This window comes from Phoxinus phoxinus (assembly GCF_949152265.1).
Source record: "Phoxinus phoxinus genome assembly, chromosome: 1".
In the NCBI taxonomy this organism is placed as follows: Eukaryota; Metazoa; Chordata; class Actinopteri; order Cypriniformes; family Leuciscidae; genus Phoxinus; species Phoxinus phoxinus.
This window is the reverse complement of record NC_136876.1, coordinates 30,263,814-30,288,497: the sequence shown is the minus strand read 5'-3', so window position 1 is coordinate 30,288,497 and position 24,684 is coordinate 30,263,814. Positions and strand designations below refer to the sequence as shown.

Genomic DNA, 24,684 nt, shown 5'->3' with positions numbered 1-24,684 from the left:
CAAAGAAAGAGACGTGCAAGCGTGAGTAGGAAGGGTCCCAGGGGCCAGTTCGACTTCAAGCCCTGTTTAGTTTTCATCAGCGGCCTTGGCAGACTTGCCGGCTTTCAATCCTTTATGCATTTGTGTGGAATTACAGGAAGAAATCAGAGTCTCACAGCAACACATAACTGTGAGCCATGAAGTCAATGTATTATATTGCGTATTGTAATATTTACATGTATACTTCATTTTGGCACTTTTAATATTTATTGTTGGACCTCTGCTCTAACAGTATGAGGTGATATTTTTTATTATATGTTCAGTCATTTGTGGGTTTAACCTGCTCGGCTTATGTAATCTTGTTTCGTTAACTGCAGCAAATGGAATGTGCCGTCAGGCATCTGCAGAGACACAGTGGACCACGAGTCATTGAATATATAGTCATGGAAAATAGTGCATAATTAAGAGAGATCGATTCAAATGAGAAATGTCAAGGAGTTAATTTCTTCAACATTAAGAGATTAGGATTTTGCCCCCAGATATTCTTGAAATTCATGTGTATTTTTAGCAAGGTCCGATCTGAAAGCTAGCCTACATTTTCCTGGAATAGAACAATAGGAAATAAATACAATAACCTTGAGCTATTAAATGTCAGGTCTAGTGTAAAAAATATCTCCATAATAATATCAGTGTATCTTATTAGTTGTGCCTATTTGAAACAATTACACTGAAGACAACCACTGAAAAGCAGTTCAAGGAAAAACTCATAGTGAAAGAAGACTATATTTAGAATATTTTTTACCCTCAATCGCAGAGTTTTCATTTAGTTTTTTTTGAATGAATGAGCCTTTAACATTCATCACTTTATATTTGGTTATATTTACATTTTCTTACAATTTGATGTATTTAATTTTGTACATATTCTTTGCCCGTATTAATGCTCGCATGGTATTCGAGAGTAATATCTGTGAGAACAGCACTTTAACCAATGTAACCCTGCTCATATCAATTTTTATATTTTTATTAACTCCCATTATTTGACTTTTCTTACAGCTTAATCAAATCCTTAAATACAATTTCTGATTGGCTCTGAACAGCCCAGCTCTTTTACTCAGCTGGAGTTTTCCTGCGGGAAAGGGGAAATTGCTGAATTGCTAGCTTCAATCTGCTTGCCTCTTGATATTAAACAATAAAGGGAAACACCATTGCCTATAGAAGTGCAGTGTTTATTAAAGGTGAACGAGGGCTTATGGACCTCTGAACTGCGAATATGTTGCTTTATTTCTCTCCATACTGTTTTATCATCATGATTATAGTGTGCTGTTTTCATGTTGGATTTCTCTTCTAACATGTTAAGGCAGTATAGTGACATTTTCTCTTGATGAAACAACATGGAGACGCAGTTATTCTTAATTAGCGACTGATGTGTGCCGACTGAAATCTACACTGTAAAAAATTCTGCTGTGATTTTACAGTAAATTACTGGCTACTAATTGCATTACTTTCACAGTAATTTACAGTAAGAAATTTAATGTAAATTACAGCAAAATGACAGTTGTGTACAGTGATTTCACAGTTAATGATATCACATCATTACTGTAATTTCACAGTGCATAACTGTATAAATATAGTTATCAGCTGTAACTTGAACAGTAATTTATTGTGTTTCAGCTGTAAAAGTAATGCAATTAGTAGCCAGTAATTAACTGTAAACTTACAATTTAATACAGTAATGCAATATGATGACATAAAAGTAGTAAAAAAAAGATTAAACAATAGTTTCCACAATTGATTTTATTTTCCATTAAAATTGTTACAACAATATCATAACAGCGGGCAAGAGTCGGCAACGGGCATGAGTCGGAGTCGGCAACGGGCAAGAGTCGGCAACGAGATGGCAGTCCAAAAAACAGAACAGTAACGGTAGAAGTGAAGGTCTTGACCAGAAGGGCAGTCCAACACATTCAGTGGTGATATAGCAAGTAAAAACGGAGAAAGCCAACAATTACATACTCAACACAAAATCTCATTATGTTGCCATCCATTCAAAATTCACAAGTTTGCGCAGCAGAGAACAAACGAGATGGCAGTCCAAAAAACAGAACAGTAACGGTAGAAGTGAAGGTCTTGACCAGAAGGGCAGTCCAACACATTCAGTGGTGATATAGCAAGTAAAAACGGAGAAAGCCAACAATTACATACTCAACACAAAATCTCATTATGTTGCCATCCATTCAAAATCCACAAGTTTGCGCAGCAGAGAACAAACTTGCTGATTGATGCCTCCCTGCTTCTTCTTGGATTTAGATCCTGTATCAGGGTTGATGCCCAGGAAGCACCTAAGAACACAATAAAAAAAAAATACATTTCAAAGTCTGAGAGATTCCCTATTTTTGTTATATATTTGAAAATACAGTCTAACATTAGAATATATTTTACACTGATTATTTGGTAGGAAGGTAGATATCCAGAAACAGGAATGAGCACCTCTTACCCAAGGTGTTTTAAAAACAGTCTTAATTTTATGGACGGAAAGACAGAGTCACGATATACAGTGAAATGGGATTATTAAACTTCAAAAAGTGACAGTTTAAAGACATGCAATTGCACGTTTGAAAGTGAAAACTGTTGCACGTCCACCAGCTTTGAGTTCATTCATTACTCGTGGTTTCAGAGCAGTTTGTAATAATGTGCAGTACTCAAAGAAATGGTTAACTAAAAATTAAAATTTGCTCATAATTTATTTTTGTATTTTTGATTGTCATTCCATCATTGGACGTTCCATTCACTTCAGCCTGAAATGAAACCCTAAAAATCTTAAATTCTGTTCTGATGAAGAAATAAACTATAAATTATCAGCAAATTAAATTTTTTTGGGTGAACTGTTCCTTTAATAAGTACTGTTTACATTGTTTATAATATGCTGTTGATGAATTTTGAGTTTACTTTATGGCGTTTACATTTCTATACATATTTTGCTATTCATTTTAATAATGGAGTGAGATTTTTGTATGCCCAGTCCAAAGTCTCTTATCCACTGCAAGGTGCAGCTCAACTCGGCTCGCTTTACATTTCTGTTTGCTTTTCCACTGCAGATAGTCTCTGGTACCATCTCAATGTAGGTGTTCTTACAAGCGATTGTCATGGTTACATTTTACATTTCCATTTAACAACGGTTAGAGGAGGCGCATGACATGATCTTAAAGGAGAACTCCGTTCAATTTTAACATTGAGCTCATTTTTTAGTAAATTTGGAGTGCTGTCAATACAGAGATCAACGACAAAAATAGGTGTTGCCTACACCGTGTTATCCTCTTTTTAAAATTTGCACCCTATTGACTTCAACGGGGCACGTTATAAACCTGCTTTTATTTCTCTTATCATCCTTGATGTGTCATTACAAGTGCCCAGCCATGTTGAGTGATTCCTTCAGAGTGAACACGGTGAATCTGACTGCATTAGATGTGAAAGATATGAATAAAAATGATGTTATTTCAGCCAGCGCAAATACCTGTATTTACATCCTGTTTTCGGTCGAAACCTGTTTAGGTTTAGTTACCTATGATCACGAGCGTGAACTCGACAATCGACTACTTTGGACTTCGACCGAAAACAGGATGTAAATACAGGTATGTGCGCTGGCTGAAATAACATAATTTTTATTCATATCTTTCACATCTAATGCAGTCAGATTCACCGTGTTCACTCTGAAGGAATCATCTAACATGGCTGGGCACTTGTAATGACACATCAAGGATGATAAGAGAAATAAAAGCAGGTTTATAACGTGCCCCATTGAAGTCAATAGGGTGCAAATTTTAAAAAGAGGATAACACGGTGTAGGCAACACCTATTTTTGTCGTTGATCTCTGTATTGACAGCACTCCAAATTTACTAAAAAATTAGCTCAATGTTAAAATTGACCGGAGTTCTTAATGGCGACACAAACACATAACATGGAATGGTGAGAGGAACGTCTGTACCTAATCTGTTCGCCGTGTTTTGCCTAGGGATGCGATGTTCAAAGCAAGTCTGTCTCTTCATCACAGTGAAAATACAATATATTAACAATTTAACAGATTGGTACTCGGTATCGGCCGATAAAGGTCTTAAAGGGATGGTTCGGAGTAAAATCAACATAGGCTCCTTTGCACCATGACCTCGAGCCAAACACCCCCCAGGAAAGCCTTTTTTCCCTTGGTTGAACATTATTAAAGTTAGAGCTTATTTAGAGATATCAGCCGGATGGTTTAGTGCAGGCACTAATGGGTCCAAGGTTGTATCTCGTAAATTACCCCAATAATAATGCCTGGAATGGTACCAAACTTCTTCAGTAGTACAAATATGTTCTGTACTCATAAAACGAGGCATTGGAAAGTTTGTAAGTGCATCATGAGTTTATTTAAATAACACTTGCCTGACGGCTCATGCTACCGCTAACCCAGACAACGACGTCACTTCAGTGGTTTGTGAAAAGCATGTAAAAGTCCTAACAGAAAGCGATGCATAAGGATGTAGTGTAACGACAAATAATAATAAAAATTCTGAACCGTTAACAACTTACTGTTAACTAATAATTGTTGCAAACTGGTACTACCAAAAAAATAAACTGGGCATTGTTACACTACATCCTTATGCATCGCTTTCTGTCAGGACTTTTTTACGTGCTTTTCTCTAATCACTGAAGTGATGTCGACGTCTGGGTTAGCGGTAGCATGAGCCGTCAGGTGTTATTTAAATAAACTACTGATGTACTTACAAACTCTCTAATGCCTTGTTTTATGAGTACAGAACATATTTGTACAACTGAAGAAGTTTGGTCCATTCTGGGCATTATTAGTGGGGTAATTTATGAGATACATCATTAGCGCCTGCACTAAACCATCCGTCTGATTTCTGTAAATAAGCTCTAACTTTAATAATGTTCAACCAAGGGAAAAAAGGATTCTGGCGGGGTGGGGGGTGTTTGGCTTGAGGTCTTGGTGCAAAGACCCTAGGTTGATTTTTCTCCGAACCATCCCTTTAATCCCACATGAAACATTGAAAGGAGATTAAATACCTTTGAATGAATTCAAGAGTGCATGCAGACTCTTCTGGATATTGCAGATTCAAACAATAGTAACTGGAAAACAGCGAAGCAATACCAGTGATAAAGTCTGCGTGTGGCCCCATGACAACTTGCCCTTCGATGGAGAGCAACCATGCTGCAGGCTTAATCATATCACCTGAAATAAACAAAAGTACCAAACATTAGGCAGGACCTGTAAGACCTGCACTCACAAAATCAAGAGGAACTAATGGTCAAGCATTTTAAAGGGATGGTTTGGAATAAAATCAACATAGGCTCCTTTGCACCATGACCTCGAGCCAAACACCCCCCAGAAGCCTTTTTTCCCTTGGTTGAACATTATTAAAGTTAGAGCTTATTTAGAGATATCAGCCAGATGGTTTAGTGCAGGCACTAATGGGTCCAAGGTTGTATCTCGTAAATTACCCCAATAATAATGCCTGGAATGGTACCAAACTTCTTCAGTAGTACAAATAGGTTCTGTACTCATAAAACGAGGCATTGGAAAGTTTGTAAGTGCATCATGAGTTTATTTAAATAACACTTGCCTGACGGCTCATGCTACCGCTAACCCAGACATCGACGTCACTTCAGTGGTTTGTGAAAAGCACGTAAAAGTCCTGACAGAAAGCGATGCATAAGGATGTAGTGTAACGACAAATAATAATTTTTTTCCCAAACTGTTAACAACTTACTGTTAACTAATAATTGTTGCAAACTGGTACTACCAAAAAAATATGAGTGCATTCCTGGAACTGGGCATTGTTAGACTACATCCTTATGCATCGCTTTCTGTCAGGACTTTTACGTGCTTTTCTCTAATCACTGAAGTGATGTCGACGTCTGGGCTAGTGGTAGCATGAGCCGTCAGGTATTATTTAAATAAACTACTGATGTACTTACAAACTTTCCAATGGCTTGTTTTATGAGTACAGAACCGATTTGTACTACTGAAGAAGTTTGGCACCATTCCAGGCATTATTAGTGGGGTTATTTATGAGATACTGCCTTGGATCCATTAGCGCCATCCGTCTGATTTCTGTAAATAAGCTCTAACTTTAATAATGTTCAACCAAGGGAAAAGACCCTAGGTTAATTTTATTCCAAACCATCCCTTTAATGTTGTACAAACATGCATTGTAATAAAAAATAAAGTTGTGTTAGTTAAAACGACTTAAAGGAATAGTTCACCTAAAAATTAATATTTGCTGATAATTTACTTACCCTCAGGCAATCAAAGGTCCATCCACACGACCATGACTGGAGTCGAAAAGAAGTCTCCTGAACCCGAACCATTGGTCATTTTTAAAAACAAAACAATACTTGAATTCTTATCAACTGTAATCTGCACCGCTGTCCAGCTGTGCAGTGCTTGTTCGTGAGAGTTACTGCACGACATATTGCACAGGTAAATATCACGCGTGACATCATCATGTAGACATGGTCATACACGATAAACCCATGAAGCTATAATTTTGAATAATAATAATACAAATACAAATCTAGAGCAAAGAACATTAAACGGGTGTACAGCGCTCCTCTTTTAATTGCGACCTAACCTACATGATGTCACGCGTGATCTTTGCCAATGCAAGTTGTGCAAATCCCTCTCACGAACAAGCACAGCACAGCTGGATGAAAATGAAGATTTGTAGTTAAAAGTATATAAGATTTGTTTTGTTTTTAAAAATTATCAATGGTTTGGGGTCAAAAGACTTTTATTTGTCAACTGGAGTCATGTGGATTATTTTTATTCATATTGGACAGTCAAAAACCAATGGACTACAATCTCTTTCAATGTTAAATGTGGAGGCCTGAAATAAAATTTCTGTTTTGATGAAGAAAGAAACTCAGAAATATTGGATGACCTGAGAAGGAGTAAATTTTTGGGTGAACTAATCCTTTTACAAGACTTAACTCACTGCCAATATAATTCATAGACAATATAATGCAGAGGTCTTCAACCCTGCTCCTGGGGACCCACTGTGCTAAAGCAGGTTGGAAATAATCTTTGCAGGACAGCAGGTCCCCAGGAGCAGGGTTGAAGACCTCTGTATTAAGGTACTGGACACATGTAGGTTTAACCAGTAGTATACTGAATGACGTTAGTAGGGCCCTATGATTTTTTTTTTTATATTTGATTACATTTTAAAAGATTGGTGAAATTGTTTGCTTTATGAATGAAATTGATTATACATGCTGTTTGATGATTAAAATTAAAATTAAACCATAAATATGGAATCCATGAAAACTAAAACAGAAAAAAACTAATTTGGGAAAAAATAAAGCTGATTTCATAGGGCCTTACGTTAGACATTACCTTGGACAATCAAGCGAGGTGTGCTCGGCAATTTGGTCATCCTTTGGACGTCGGCAGCTGTGGCAGATGGCTGTAAAGTAAGTTTATACAGAAAACATTTTTATAGATGCAACGGGGTACAAAGTACACTGCCTTTGACTTTACATCTTATATTCAGTAAGAACTTTACTGAATATACATTAAAAGAAAACTTTTTACCAATAACTGAATAAGTGTTTGCAAAACAAAACTTACGTCAGCCTCAAGCACGATGGCGTCTTGTGGTTCTTTAAAGTATGTCCTTAGGAGCTGTAGAACACACATGGCCTTGTCTGAAACTTCAACGTCATAATTAGCCAGGACTTCAGCGATCCCCGGATAACGGCTGAGTCCCTGGCAGAACTTAACAATTGTGCTGCCTTTGCTGTGGATGGCCTCTCTTAGCTTGCTGATGATAGAGACATCTGTGAGCAGCTTAAAGTGTGAGTAAAGGCATCTTCGTGAAGACAGAAAGGGCCATTCTTCTATAACCTTGTCAATGGTTGGTGCAGGTACCTGATTAAGGTACCTACGTTGGAGTATGTAAGTCTTTTCCATCAGTGGCTCAGCTCTTTCTGCGCCATCAAAGCCATCCTCTGAAAACATGCGGTGCAGGCGCATTTTCATCTCATCCAATGTCGTCTCGGTCTCGCCACTGGGTAGATCCGTAGGAGCCCATCTCACGCACCCATATTGATCCACTGGGCCTCTTGCCATTGTCCCTGCTCCATTGCTGGCCCTCCTCTCCCTCCGTCGTCGTGCAAGAGTGTTGTTTCTATTTTTGTACTCAACCCTTGTTTTAATTTGTTGAAGGAGGGACTGACAGCCATCTCCAATAATATCTCCTGTTTTGCCTATATCTGCAAAACATTTAGGAAACTCTCTAATGATGCCCCGAACTATAGTGTGGCATGTTGCTCTACTAGGATTAGGATCTTGTTCTAAGATCTGATCTACCACTGCCTGTACTATGTTTTTTCTGTCTACTGGGAGGGGTCTTGCTTGATTTACCAAACATTGTTGAAGAGATGAAGGCATCCGTTCCCAATTTACTCTGAAATCAACATGCCATGGCCTTCCAAGATGTGGTGCAAAGCTCTCAGTGCATGAGGAGTGTGAGGATGGACTGCATGTGCTTCCCAAAGGGCTCTGAGATGAAGAGGGAGAGGGGACAGCCTCTAAATTTAACTGAATTACTGGAAGTCCTAAACAAAAAACAAAACAAAAAGAAAAAAAGAAAAGAAAAAAGAATGACATCTTTCATAAAGTTTCGTCATAGATTAAATAATTAAACTTAGTTTGTCAATTGTGATCATGTCCATAGCACCCTGCCGTGTAGATTTACCTTCATTTTTAAGAGCAGCCAACAATTTTCTGCACTGTATTGGACGCAAGTATTTTTCAATGTCTTTTTCTTCGACCAACATAAGGTCTTCCTTGTTTTCGACTCCCAGCTCCTCCAGAACTTCCAACAAATGTGCCAGTGTTTCATCTGAGAGGCTTGGTAAAATTGAAATCACCAAATCCTTAATGCCTTGATTCATTTTCTGAAAGAGAAAAGGTACAATTTTCTTTTTAGTTCAAATGAATCTGTAACACATTGCTCAATAGACCTCTGGAAAAGCATGATGAAGAGCAATTAGTAGCAAGTCAAACACCTCATAAGTTGGAAGAGGATAGTAGTCAAGCAAGTGTTCTTGGTTAACACAAAGATAATCATCTTGAGCTACTCCTAATTCACAATAGACACCAATGTCTTTTAACTTAGCAAAGGTATGTTTCTCTGCAACAAAGTACACAGACTCATGTACGACAACCACTAGAATAATCCTTCCAGCATAAAGTTCATCATCATGCTTTTCAAGCAAAACAAACATCCCCTTTCTGTACAATGTGCCTTTCACTGTGATTTCATTACATGCCACTGTAGACTGTGAATCAAACGTGTAACTGGCCACTGCCTCTCTAATCCTGTCACTGTAATCATCAATATAGAATTCTACACCCTTCTGTATCTGTACAACTGGAGGGAACATGCTGCCTGCACCTAGATAAGCTTGCAGAAGTTGGTGTCTCTCTGCAAGGGTTTTGCAAAGATTTTTAAAATTGTGCAGTTTTCTGGCACACTGCTTAAAATAGCTGTGCTTGCTTTCGAATCTCAAAGTCCAGAGGCGAATTAGTGGACCGAAGTGGTGTATAAGGTCAGGGTAATGACACATGTAATGATGCTTAGGTCGTAAGGGATTATCAGGGAAGAGCTTTTGCCTGGTGCAAATGTATTCTTCGATTAAAACTTTGAGATATGCAACCTGCCCTGTTGTTACAGCTGGTGCACAAACAAGCTCCACTATCTCTCTCAGTTGCAATATCAGTTGCCATACCTCATTTCTACATGGATCTTTAATCCTGTCACCAATCAAGAGAGGTAGTATCCTGAGAAAACACCAATTCTGAACAGCATGTCCACTTAACCGCTCACTTCCGGGGGAGAGTTCGCCTGGTTTGTCATTTGCATCATTTCCTTTGTATTTGAACTGATTTTTGCATCGATTCAATTGCAAGTATGTAAAATGCTTCTCCTCAACTAAACGACCAACAAACAAAGCAAGGTCATAAGAAACAACACCCTCAAATAGATCGTGCCCTAGACATGGTGGGAGTCCAGGCTGACAAACATGGAAATGTGCAAGCTTGTTAAAAGGAGAGTCCCCCTTGATACCAAATACAGAGCCAGCAACAGCAGTGTCTAAATCTTGGACATGGCTTTTATATGACTGCACAGTTCTTGCAGTACCACACAGATTTGGCTCATTCACAAATGTGGTTTTATTTATCTCACAATATCGGCAGAAATAATCTGCACGACTGAAGTTTTCCAAAAACCCCCCTATACAATGGGATCCCAAATTATCTCCGGAAATGGCAACAAGAGTCCCTTTCACGATTTTACCACTGGACACTGAAATGCCAGTTTCCTCTAGAAATTTAAGATCCTTGATCAATGGCTCAAAAACTTTGTTTATACCAAAGTATTTGAAGTCGTTTTCCCTACAAAGAAGCACAAGTTGCATGTGATCTGTAGTTGATCGATTGTGTGGCAAAATATCAGTCAGAGTATAGTAGACCGCTAAAACCTTATGTTTTTTCTTCCCTGAACCAAGAGGGTTTACAACCTCAAAGGCATCCTGATATAAAATGAGGCCAAGAGAATCAGAAGCTGTCTTCATTAAACTATTACTCTTAAATCCCTCACCATCCTTAACATCACGTAAAACATCTCCAGGAGTGGGTGGTTGAGAATGCGTGTAAGCATGCTGTTCTCGTACAGATCTGGTTTTGAACAGTGCAGCCAATGTTTCCTTTATAGGTATATACTGGGCAAAACGCTCTTTGCCATTTTCATCAATACCTAAAAAAAATGGCACAGGTTCAACATAGTCAAAATGACTTTTAAAAACAGACTTTCTTTTTTGGTCTGTATTTAACAGCTCCCTGTTATAAAACCTCAGAAGATCATCTTTACGCATTTCCTCAATGATGTTGCTAACAATAGCCTCTGAAATTTCAAGAGCCTTCAGTTTCTCACTCAGGATCTTAAGTGCATGTGACAGACCAATTTCATGTGCATTCTGAAAGTCCTCAATTATTGTTGTTATAGTACTTGCTGGTAACAACAATTTTGATTGTAATTTCAAGTACAGAAGTGTAATATTTTGTAGGAACAATGATTCATCGACAGCAAATGGCTCTTCACATTCAAATCTGTCTTCATCGGGTGTCTCTAAATAAGGTTGATTAGAAATGCAAAACTGCTCAGTGGGAGCAGATCCAGTTGCCATAGAATCATCAAGATCTTCAACATGTTTGTGTTTCCTTGAAATATGAGCTGCTAAACTAGACTCAACTGTAAAGGTAGAACTACACTCTCTGAATGGGCATTTAATTTTGAGTCCTTCTCTTATGTGTGACTTTAAATGCTTGATGAGGGAGGTTAAGCTGTTACACACAATTTCACAAGATTGAGCTACACACTTTAATGGAGCATCAAATTGCTTGCTAAGAGATGGGCCCGATCCTTTATGATCTCTATACATGTGTGCTTTCAGAACGCTATCTTTATTGTACATGCGAGTACACAGAGAAATGCCACACTGATATCTGAAATTTGGAGTATTACTGTGGAGCTTTGTGTGCTGGATAAACTGGACAACAGTCTCAGACACATGCTCACACTGACTGAATTTACAGTGAAACATTGCAAACTGAAAAGAAGCCTAGAATATACCAAAGAAAAAAAGAAAGAAGGCTATAGTAAAATTTACAAGTAGGCTATATTTCAGTGACATTTCAGAAAATGGTGAATAATATCTCAGAAATTATCTTTTCGTGGCATGTGTCGTGTTTGAATTGAAGTTCACAGGAATTATTCAAAATGGACGATGGCCAACAATTTTTTTTCAGATACGAAAGTCGGAGAATAAAATAATTTTTAAAAAGAAAATAACAAAAGTACAAAGACGGGACAATAGCCAAATTTACCAAAAATCTTAAGTAAAGTTACAGTCAATCGCAAATAATCTCTCAGAAATATATTTTCGTTGCACGTGCGCCGTCTTTGAAATTGAATTGAAGTTCACAGGAATTATTCAAAATTGATGATGACAGTTTTTCCAGATATCCTAACTATACGAAGATCGACGGGGAGAATAAACACATTCTTAAAACACAAATTAATAAAAGTACAAAGACGGAATTAGTCCATTTTACCCATGAAGTGCAACCGAACGTTAACATTAAAGTTACAGAATCTCTCAAAAATGATATGTTCGATGCGCGTCGTCTTTGAATTAAAGTTCACAGGAATTATTCAAAATTGATTATGCCTGCATTTTTTCCAGATATCCTATAGCTAACGTTAGCTATAAGTTAGCCTACGAAGAACGACGGGGAGAATAAACAAATTCTTAAAACACAAATTAATAAAAGTACAAAGACGGAATTAGTCTATTTTACCTTATGAAGTAACTTACAACCGAACGAACATTAAAGTTACAGTCAAGAATCTCTCAAAAATTATCTTTTCGTGGCATGTGCGTTGTCTTTGAATTGAAATTCACAGGAATTATAACTTAGCTATTCAAAATGGATGATGACGCACTTTTTTTCACTCATGTGGCACTATACAAGTCTACACGAAAGAATACAATTTTAAAATGCAAATAATAAAAGTAGGCTACAACGACAGAATGTTTACCTCTGAAGCAATAACTGAAGTAAAGATACACAAATAATATCTCAGCAAATTCTCGTGTGCGTCGTCTTCTAAGTTCACAGTGATAATGCAAAATGGATGACGCACTTTTTTTCACTCATACGAAAGTCTACACCAACACGAAAGAATACAATTTTAAAATGCAAATAATAAAAGTACAACGACAGAAATTTTACCTCTGAAGCAATAACTGAAGTAAAGATACACAAATAATATCTCAGCAAATTCTCGTGTGCGTCGTTCTTTTCACAGTGATAATGCAAAATGGATGACCAACCGTGTCGAGCTAATACAGCTGGGACATCCCGCCCATTCTTCAAGTTCAAACTGTGTAACGTTAGCCATGGTCTATAGCCTATTTTTCTTTCACCCAAAAAATTGTTCAAGATTATTATATATTATCATATATTATATATAAGATATATATATATATATATATTACTCATATTATCTCTCCAAGACTTAATAAATTTCGATTACGTTCACTTAAAATAATTGCACAAAACACAGGATCATTAAAAAAAAATTTGCAAGCTGCCGTCCTTTAACAAAACTCGGTAACAAAAACATAATTCGTCATAAACAACTGTTGTAAAGCACTTTTCTAAGTTTTTAAAGTCATTTTTCGGCTGCTTTCATGCCAATGTCCGGGATTTTCTACCACCACTATGAAACGCTAACTTGCTAGCTAGCCAGATCTCTAACATCGCATAAATAACTGTTTAGAAATCAATTTTTGTTTTAACTATGCACTTTTTATTTACCTCGTAACTTACCTTTATACATCAGATAGCATCGTCAGTGCCAAGAGAATACTGCGTCGTGTCGTGTCGTCGTGAGCTGGATCAAAGAGAGCATATTATGTCAGACTTATTAAAGTACGGAATTTTCGCTGTTGGAACGTTATGAAATAATTTCAAATAGGTTAAACTATTACATTACTATTTGTTGGTAGAATATTTTCTTTTTTTGAAGAGAGAGCATACTTACATGTAAAGTAGCCAGACTGAAGATGGCGCCTTCGTTCTCAGCTGAATATTTTTTTTTTTTTTTTGAATAGGTATTTTTACAGTAATTTGCTGTCATATCACAGCAGATAGTTAATAGTCAGTGAGCGAATCCACATTACTGTGATATTACAGTAAAACAATAAAAACAGTATTTTACTGTAAAAAAACACAGTTAAATATTGTGAAAGTCTGGAAATATTTTACAGTGTATTCATCAATTTAATATTAATATCTCTGTTGACCACAGGAAAGATATAAACTGGGAGACGTTGTAAACAAAGAATAAGGCAGAAAATATGTATTGTGAGGGGAGAGGAGGACTCTAAACAGGTGATTTTCTGTGGGAGGTTTACAGCTATTTCCACTCCTTTGACATTTCTAATGTATTTTGTATTCCTTTTCCCCCCTCTCGGTTTGTCATTATTTTCCACAGTACTATTTTTTGATGCTGGCAATGCAAAATGAATTTGAATTGTGTCAAATAGTTGTCTGTATACAAATATTGCCAGATACAAAGAGATTTTTTCAGAGTATGATTTTTATTATTATTGATTATCTAACCACTCTCCTTTATCTTCATTGTCCTCTACCTGATCTTGCTGTTCCCTTTTGTCAGTCTCTTTCCTGTTTGCCTCATGATGACTCTATTGTGAACATGATAGCAGTGATGATGCTTGACCAAGCACATCAATCTAACACAGGGCTGTAATTGTGTTTATTTTTCTTGAGTAGCCTAATCTTTCCATTCTGACATAAGCTTTTGTTTTTTTCTCGCACATAATGTACTGTTAGTTCATGATCATGTTAATATTTATTATATTAGAGCCCATACGTTTGGGGTCTTCATTTTGAATAAATGTACAATAAAATGTTGCACTAGCTTATATGATGTGGATGAAGCACCACATAATTAAAATGTTCAGTTCAAATGTTCTGATTCCTTTGTAGAAATGCTTCAGTCTGGCTGTTTATTTATTCTGTGAGCAAAAGTGTCTGATGCTGCAACCCGATCTCACCAAATGCGTCTATATAGCACGCAGTGTGTTTATCGTGTAATATATACGCGAAAATATAGTATTTTGCTGGTCATGTGATGTTGCTTGCCATGAGGCGACCTTCTCAAAACAGCTTTTATTATAGGCTAATGATAAGACTGAAGTCTTCATGTGAGTGTGTATTATTTGAAAACCTATTTCTAAAGAGTACTATTTATTATGTGTAAAATGTTTAATTGTGGTGGAAAGTACTGAACCTTTAAATCAGGTTATGGATCTTTTAACTGCAATTGATGTCTCTGTTAAGCTCAGTGCAAACTTCCTGACACTGTCTCTTGGTAACATCTGTTAAAAAAAAAAACTCTAAAAGCACCCCAATAAAGGAGGTCAAATAATTCAGGATATGAAATAATCGTATTCTCCTTAAAATTAAAACTTTAACTCCATTATTTAAGCCATTATGTGCCCTAAATGAGCTGTGAAGTGGACTCAGCAGACATTTTAATCAGATTTTGACTTGCTATACCGAGACTGGTACGCCGTGAATCATAGTGTCAGATAAGATTATTATCTTGAGGTATGATATGATCTCTGTCTTTATCTGATAGGCCTCATCAGTGTCAGGAGCGGAAATGTAAATGAAGGAGGGATGATGAATGGATAAGTGTAAAATCTTGGCTCTGTCCTTTGACTATACTCTGACAGCCAGTGCTCCTCCGTCCAGCGCCACAGCCACTCCATTAGAGGAAATGAAAGCCCGTAGCTGGACTGAGCCACAATTACAGGCACAATTACTTCCTCTACAAATCGCCCCAGATCCCTATGCCTGATTATCAAATTAGAGCTATTAATAAACTTTCCGCTGTGTGTGCGTGTGCTGTAGAGAGTGCTTTCTCTGCCCCCAATATACGTTAGCATACATCCTTTCCATCCATCCAGATGAGCAGTCAAGCTGTTTGTAAGCAAAAGCTTGAATTCTGGCCTTTTGTTTGTATGTTTTTCAACAAAATTTGATCACGAAATTCAAATGGTAAAAATATATCACTAAATTCAAATGGTATAGCAGTCAGAATAAGTGATCTTTTTGCTTTTTCTCTTTCTTATTTTTATGATCATGGGGTGTTATAAAGATAGTAAATGTGCCTTGACTAAAACAGAAATTGCATATGAATGTACTTCAGAGTAAATGGAAATAGACTTGGCAGAGAAGGGTGGGACCAAAAATGCTGAATTAAATCTGATATTAGGCTCGATTCAGGCCTCAAATCAGGGAGAACTAACCATATCTCTAAATCAGAGTCTGTATATTGAAAGTGTCACCTAATTGAAAGTGATTTAGGGCCCTGCATTGGCTGGCAGTGCATATATAAATTCACCCCTGACAGCCACACGAAAGCCTGCCGTATCAACATTATGAGGCATTTGCATGGCAGAGCCTTGGAGATTATGCACCATGCAAATGATGTAGCTCACTGGATGAGGTGATTTCAGTTCTCCCCGCACCCGTCCTCACACCCCAGGGGATAGGAGCTCCGCCTTTGTTCGCATATTCATTTTTCCCCTCCTTGTTTTGCATGTCCCTGGTTTTATATGCTCGCCTGCTTTGGGCATCTAAAGGCATCAGTGCTCACAGGCTCCTGGGACACAGAAAGCCATTTTTCATTTAAGACGCGTGGCAGCCCAGCACTCCGCCCAACCCCCCATTCTACCTTTTAATAATGCCCTCTTGGATATTTCAGGGGTTTTATTCCATATCCGAGTGGTATTATAGAAGATGGCATAACAATAGATGAATAGATCAACCATTGGATAATTCTATAAAATAGCATACCCTTATATTGCGCTATAACCAAACATTTTTACAGCTTGAAAGCTTATAATAAAAATGAAGCATTTTCTGATATTTTACATAGTGTCCCAGAATGTGAGGATGCTTTGTACATGTGTGGATTTCATGGCATTAGATGCAAAATGTCAAACAATATGGCATCTGTAAACTAAGTTCACTCTTCTGAGCCAACCTTGACTCTTAACTCGATGTATATTTTTGTCCTAATCTTGAACAATATATAATTTTTTTATCATTTAAACCTGAACAATTGTTTTTGAATTTACGATTACACTTCTGCATTTGGCAGAAGCTTTCATCCAAAGCGACATACAATGCATTGCTGTATCAGCTTTTATGGCCTTGTGTTATTAACTTTGTCCCTGGGCTCAGAGAGTGACCGTTTCCTCGCCTGCCTCATGAGATGGCTCCTGACACCTGTGTGTTTGACTACAAGTGGCAGCGCTTCATTCACGGTGCATTAGTCTGCCGCTAATCTATCTACTGCTGAAACAAGTGGATTAAGAGTTATCATCCAGACAGGCAATAGCATCTGATGGATGAAACCCTTCACTCGGCCCTGACAAGGGTTTCCCTCATTGCAACAGAAAATAGAATCAGAAACGGCTCTCTTACTGTAATGACATTTTTCTCTCTGTGTAATAGGATTTTCAGCACAGTCCACAGCTATACTTGTACTACAACAGCAGAGGGAAATACTCACTCTGTTGTTTGCATGCTTATGTGCATTACTGATGTTGGTAGTGCGCTCTTATCTTTGTCATTTCAAAATTCTGTCTACTGAATATACAGGTTTGTTAACACTGGCAGGTGCAGCTAATGGAGAACAGAACATCATATTAGAAGTTTACATTAACTTCAAGATGAAAAGATCAATCAATACAGAACTATATGCACTACATTTAAAAGGTTTGGGTCAGAAAGATTTTTTTAGATTTTTGAAAGAATTCCGTTCACCTCTTGCTCATCAAGGCTGCATTTATTTAATCAAAATACAGTAAAAACGGTGCACTGTGAAATACTTTTATTTCATTTTAATATATTTTAAAATGCAATTTATTCCTATGATGTCAAAGCTGAATTTTCAGCATCATTACTCCAGTCTTCAGTGTCACATGATCTTTCAGGAATCATTTAATATGCTGATTTGCTGTTTAAGAAACATTTCGGTAACACTTTATTTTACAGTGTCCTTGTTACAGGTTACATGTTCTTACCATAGTAATAACAGTAAATTATGCATAATTACATGCAACTAACTCCAATCCAAATCCTAATCCTACCCTAACCCTAAGTACATAGTTAATAAATATTACTCAGTACTTAAATATATAATTACACTGTAACAATGACACCTTAAAATAAAGTGTAACCAACATTTCCTATTATTATCAATAATTGTGCTGCTTCATATTTTAATGGAAACCACAATACATTTTTCTTTCAGGATTCTTTGATAGAAATAGAAATATTTTGTAACATTGTGAATGTTTACTTTCACTTTTGATAAATGTAAGTCCTCATTGCTGAATAAAAATATACATTTCTTTAAAAAGATCTTACTTTTTAAAAATTAAGTAATTTTACTTCACAAAATTTAAAAAATGTAGTGTACATAAATAAACTATGTATCAACAATAAATTACAAAATATTTAATACACCATCCCTACTTTTTAAAATTAATTCAGAAATAATAGCAATATCAGTCAAATCAGATCACACGATATTGAATGTTTTCGCTATGTTTTGACTGCTAAATGCACAAATGACTATTGGACTTATAAATAGCAAGACAGATGCTCCTTTTTTCACTTTGTATAAGCAAAGATGGAGCTCAAAGTGTTCTTTAAGAGCAGAATTCGGGGTCATTACGGCCCAGGCCTGCTGTGTGTTTGATTAAACGGCTTAAGTTCACACAGAAACAACAGCTAATCGCAGGAAAGATATGGGAGATCGTCCTCCATTTCCCCTCAACACACTACTTTGATGTTAAACGTGGAAAGGAAAGAGAAAGTTGAAGAAAAAGAGATGAATAACAGAGCAAGTGAGACGACTTTGATTAATTAAACCTCCTACACTCATCAGGCTCCTCACATGGGTGACTGCTTGTCCTGATCAGATGTGAATACCGGTTGGAATACCTAACACTCTGTTTACCCACAAATGGACCATGTGTTTGTTGGGGCCAAGCAGGGTTGTTAACAAGTCAGGAAATATGTACAGTACCACGCCAACGTAATCAAAATTCTGCATGTTGAATGTATAGTGGTTTCAGGGCAGGTGGGCGAGCGATTATGGACGTTTTCTCATGCTCTCATAACACTCAGCTAATTATTTTGCATATTTAGGCAACTTGATAAAAGATGGCTACTTGATTATTTACAGAGAGGTACTGAACAAAATATATATTTTTCTCAAATTCATCGAAATGCATGCGCTCCCTGTCATAATTAGTGTTGTAGGGTGGAATCCAATTAATGTATTTTTATTTTTTTATTAAATATATTAGGTGTATATTTAACGAACATTTGTAGGCACGGCCTTGAGTACAAACATGCTATTCAATATTTAAACTGTTAGACTGTTGTTATTTCCCCGGAAAGACACAAAGTGAAATGCCCCTAATAATTGCACACTTAGCCTACTGTATATGCACACAATGGGCCTCATTCATGAAACATTCGTAAATATACGAGTAAATATGTGAGTGATTTGCGCGTAAAGAGACCTTCCCGAAAACTCTTCTCCTGATTCACAAATACTTCGTAAACATCAGATGTGATAGTGAAACGTGTGTGTGTGTTAATGAATTCCAATCAGTCGTAAATGGGACGCGCGTGCACGCTCATTCTCAATTACCATAAATCCCGCCCGTTAAATCCGACTGACAACTATATATGGGCATCATATTATGACACCAAACGAAGGATTTCAACATGTCTTCTCAAAAGCGAATGAAAAAGAACAATTTCTCAGATGCAGAAATTGAAGTTTTATTATCAGATGTTCATTAAAAACGCCACATTTTATTTTCAAGCGTACATAGTGGCGTATCAGGTCCTAAAAAAAGGAAGCTTGGCAGATATTACAGAAGCAGTTAATGGAGTTTCATCTGTTAATCGAACAGTCCCAGTAGTGAAAAGAAAATGGTTCGACATGAAGCGACTGCAAAAAACGAATTAGTTCACTTCGAAAAAATATAGCCCAGCCCTATTGAAAGCAATTCATTATTTTATTAAAGTGTACTGTTTGCAGATGCTATTACTGGCTCTCATAATAAAAGTAAAAAGAAAAACCATATGTATTGCTATATATAATAATATTTTTTCAAAATGCTGTAAATGTACCCGATTAGGTGAATTAAAATGCAGCCTTATTAATGAGCAAAACGTTCGGAAGTTAAACGCACTATTTACACGTGCTTGGGAGCAGGTGTAGATTTCTTTCGTACCAACTAACATTTGGAAAATACGAACATTTTAATGAATCCGAAAATTTACGCCAGAACCACTTTACACACGATTTACACAAAAATTCGTTCTGCTCGTGTTTCATGAATGAGGCCCAGTGTGTTTTGGTATTAATGTAGTACTCCTGTAAGTAAGAAGACATTGAAGAGAAGAACGCATTTGTGATGACTTCTCGTCTCTGCATTTACTACGAATGAACATATTCATATTACAACTGTCAACTGTTCAGGACATTACATGGTCAACCCACATATGACTTTTTCATATTAATGCCTGATTATAAACATTACCTCTTTTACCTTTTCAGGGTTTACAATTGTCAAAGTATCCTAATGGATAATTTTTATACATAAAACACTTAAACTAGCATTTACCCTTTATCTAAATGATAACATGAGAATGATAATGTAAAATACATTAAGAATCCACTCTCTATTCTCAGTTTAGAACACATACAAATTCGTTATCTGATGTATTTCATTGAATGACGAGACACGTGAAATTCACTCAACTACATTCACTCAAATGTAACGCATTACACAGTTTACAGACATCACCGCCGATTAACAACCACGTATGTAAACTAAGAATAATTTATAACACTAAACAATATTATCCCTTATAGATTCGAATAGTATTTATTCTTTAACCAGTTATGTGGCGGACTTTCGCGCTAATCGCGGAGCATTTATGCTAACCATGTGCTCAACATGACAAACTCATGACGCACTATTCATATAGCAAAACAACTGCGTTAAACACGCACACAACTCATTCATATTATTAACAGTGTTTATGCTTAAATCTGGAGTGTGTTTCTCATCATACTTTGCCATTACCTGTAAGTAAGAAGACATTGAAGAGAAGAACGCATTTGTGATGACTTCTCGTCTCTGCATTTACTACGAATGAAGCATCACTAACTCAGTCACGGGTTACTATGCGATGCGTGCGATGACGTCATCACGCTGGTATGCCAAGCGAAAATAATTAAATGAATTAATGTGCATAACACACACTCCTTTTTAAACATAAAGCACAAATAAGAGATTAGCAGTATTTAAAGTAATAGAAAAAAAATAACATTTTACTATTATATATAGAATCGAAGAAATAAACAAACAGATTAAACTCACTATATTACACTCTCCCCCACAAAATAAAATGTCGTCCCGACATCATATTGCTTAAGTAATCAGTTACAGCAATGTTCAATTCACAGTATTTAACTCCATCCAGAAGTTGTTATATACAAATGTTAGTTTTTTTCACAACATTTTTTTTTTTTTTTCAGCAAACAATCACTTCACCATACAAGAGTCCGTTACTTAATAGGTAAAAGGCACTTGTTCGTAATAGTCTCAGGGTTTAGTGTCAAAAAAAATGAAAGTCTTTTAGAAAAAACAGTCTCTCTTTTAGAAAAAACAGTCCATTAATTTGTCCCGGCAAAATGGCACACAAAAAAAAAATCCTTCTAGCAAGAAAAAGATTCAATAAGTGTCAAAAGAGAAAGTCTCAAAGTGACTCAAAGTGTCCACAGTTTCAAGACAGCACAACAGTCCATGTCCTTAATACTGGGTAACACTCCATAGTTCATATATGTTTTCCAGGCTCTTTAGTGCATATATCAACAGTCCATATCAATTGCACCCCAAAGGCACTTGGGTAGTATAAACAGAACAGTAGATTAACTTTAATGTATGGTAGTTCACAGTTAGTAGCAAAAAGGCAGGGCTTGGTGATAATAAAAGGGTATTGTTGTCCAAGTGTTTGGGACTCTGGAATCCTGACAATAGTCACCACTCATGCTCTGCACGTTGCGACATACTGGTGTCCCAAAGGTGTCGTAAGTGAACTTTTTTGGAGGTCGTCGCATTCTCGTTGTTAACTTGTTTTGTTCCCCTGAGTGCATGTTTCTCTGTTCTTGTGTCGCCGGTGCTCCTTTCTCAACTAACTCGATTTCCTCAGACTCAGCAGTTGATCCAATCTCCTGAGCTTCCTGCCTGTCTCTTGCGTCGTTGACTTGTCTCTCTTCTCCAGGCTCAGTTTCCAATTCAGCTTGGGTAGACTGTGGATGTTGTTCATGAGCTAGTTCATGGATACCTACTGATGATTCAGGTAAGTCTGACTCCCTTGATAACACATCTCTATTTGTCTCATGTTGTCCATCTGTCCTTTTGTCTCTTTGTTGGCATTCCACCCTGAAGCTGTACTCATCTTCATCACTTTCACTGTTGGCCTCTGGCACATACTCTCTGTTCCTCCCAAGCTGACCCCTTTTTTTTCTCTGTTGGTTAGGTGTGGAGTCCTTTTTCTCTGCAATGGATGACGGTAAATAATCGCATGGTAGAAGTAGATTTCTGTGTAAAACTCTTGACCTTCCTTTCCCCTGCTCAGGTTTCACCTCGTAAATCGGAACATCCTCCATGGCTTGACGGATCACAACATGAACTTCGTCCTCCCAGTAGTTCCTTAGCTTACCAGGACCCCCTCGCGGAGTGAGATTTTTCACAAGAACTCGGCTTCCAGGGTACAGGTCAGCACATCTTACTTTGTGATCGTAGTTTCGCTTGTTCCTGTCAGCAGACTTTTTTGCGTGGTCCCGTGCAATCTCGTAAGCCTCTTGCATCCCCTTTGTCCAGCGTTCTACATACTCTCGCTGATTAGTGGTGCCACGATCCTGGTCAAGTCCGAACAGCGCATCAACAGGGAGTCTTGGGGAGCGACCAAACAACAGGTAAAATGGCGAGAAGCCGGTAACCTCACATTTAGTGCAGTTGTATGCGAAGACTAGTTTGTTAAGTGCCTCCTTCCAATTGGATTTCTCTTTCTCTGTCAGAGTCTTGAGCATCTGTAGTATTGTTCGATTGAACCTTTCCACCTGGCCATTTCCTTGTGGATGGTAAGGGGTTGTCCTTGATGCTGTAATACCACTATACTTCCTTAGTTGGTCAAACAACTGGTTCTCAAATTCTCCACCTTGGTCATGGTGGATTCTTGAAGGGAATCCGAACTTAAGGGCAAAGTCATTGAACAGTCTGTCAGCCACCGTTTTGCCTGATTTTGATGTGGTAGCATAGGCTTGAACAAATCGTGTAAAGTGATCGATGACGACGAGAATGTACTCATATCCTCCTTTGCACTTATCTAGATGGAGAAAATCAATCGAGACCAGCTCAAACGGGTAAGTTGTCTTGATGCTCTTTAACGGTGCTCGTATCTCCCGGCATGGTTTTTTCTGCTTAATGCACGGACACGCCCTTAGGACATAATGCTCAATATCCTTCTGCATCTGTGGCCAGAAAAAACGGTCTCTAATAAGGCTTGTTGTCCGATCCAGCCCTTGGTGGCCCATCTCATCGTGTAGTTCCCTCAGGACGATATGCTTGAACTTGGCCGGTAACACAAGCTGAGTCCGCTGTGACGTTTTACGGTACAGTATACCATGTTCATTTAGCTGTAACTTGTCCCATTCTCGGATTAAACCCCTGAACTTTGGGTTGACTGCTCGCCACTGCTTTGAGCCTGGCCGGGACCCCGACTGTAAGTGTTCGACGATCACTTTGATGTCCTTATCGTCACTCTGTGCCTGTCGAATCTCCTCTTTTGACAATGACATTGGTGGTACTTCATCTGTGTCTCTCCATGCCATTACATCCTCGCATCTGATAGTCATGTTGGGACCCAGCTCGTCCTGGATTTCAACTGCTTGTATCATTGCTCCGATGCAATCTGATGGAAGCTCCTCAGTGTACGCTTTCATCACAGTCTCTACGTCCAACGGCATTCTAGACAACGTGTCTGCATCCACATTCTCTCTTCCTGGCCGGTAGCGGATTGTGAAGTGGAAGTCCGCTAACTCACCGACCCATCGACACCCGGTTGCATTGAGCTTTGCAGACGAGAGTACATAGGTCAACGGATTATTATCGCTGTACACAGTGAAAGTTGGGGCGTAATACAAATAGTCCCTGAATTTTTCAGTCACAGCCCACTTTAGGGCGAGGAATTCCAGCTTCCCGCTGTGGAGGTGGTAGTTCTTCTCAGCCGCTGTCAATGTTCTGGACCCATAAGCAATCACCCTCAACTTTCCACCTTGCCGTTGATATAGAACAGCCCCCAGACCTTGATTTGATGCATCTGTATGCAGGATGAATGGTTCAGAGAAATCTGGAAACCCTAACACGGGTGGTCGGACCAAGCACTCAATCAGTTTCTCCAAGACTTCTTGGTGATCCGCTGTCCATTCAATTCGCTGATTTGATGGCACCCCAGAACCCTTCTTGTTCCTTTCCGTCCTTTTCTTGGCCCTTGCTGGACTTTCCCCATCATTGGCTTTGCCCTTCAAAAGGTTATACAGCGGACTGGCGATTCTTGAAAAATCCTTTATGTACCGACGATAGTAGCTGAGCAGGCCCAAAATCTTACGTAGCTCGCCTACAGTGCCTGGTCGCTTCTCCTTCAGAGCTGTTACAGCAGCCGTATCCGCTGGGTCCAGGCGACTACCCTCTGCAGACACAATTCTGCCCAGGTATCTCACTTCGTTCTTGAACATGTCACATTTCCGTGGTTTTAGTTTAATCCCATGGGCACATAGTTGCCTCAGTACTCTCCTCACTGCCTCCACTTGGTCATCAAATGACTTTGTGAAGACCAAGATGTCGTCCAGATATGGCACGCAGATCTCGTCTCTCATTCCCTC

At 38.0% G+C, this 24,684-nt stretch overlaps 1 protein-coding gene across 1 annotated transcript; it reads right to left on the bottom strand.

Moving 5' to 3' along the window:
- Positions 1-1,756: 1,756 nt before the first annotated feature.
- On the bottom strand, positions 1,757-13,787 carry LOC307003135 (uncharacterized protein). Its single transcript, XM_079621260.1, has 7 exons — positions 13,648-13,787; positions 13,434-13,497; positions 8,731-8,932; positions 7,602-8,590; positions 7,368-7,437; positions 5,039-5,204; positions 1,757-2,318 (listed from the first exon to the last, which is right to left on the bottom strand). The coding sequence occupies exons 3-7, from the start codon at positions 8,927-8,929 to the stop codon at positions 2,198-2,200; spliced, it is 1,545 nt and encodes a 514-aa protein (XP_079477386.1). The 5' UTR covers positions 8,930-8,932; positions 13,434-13,497; positions 13,648-13,787; the 3' UTR covers positions 1,757-2,197.
- Positions 13,788-24,684: the final 10,897 nt, after the last annotated feature.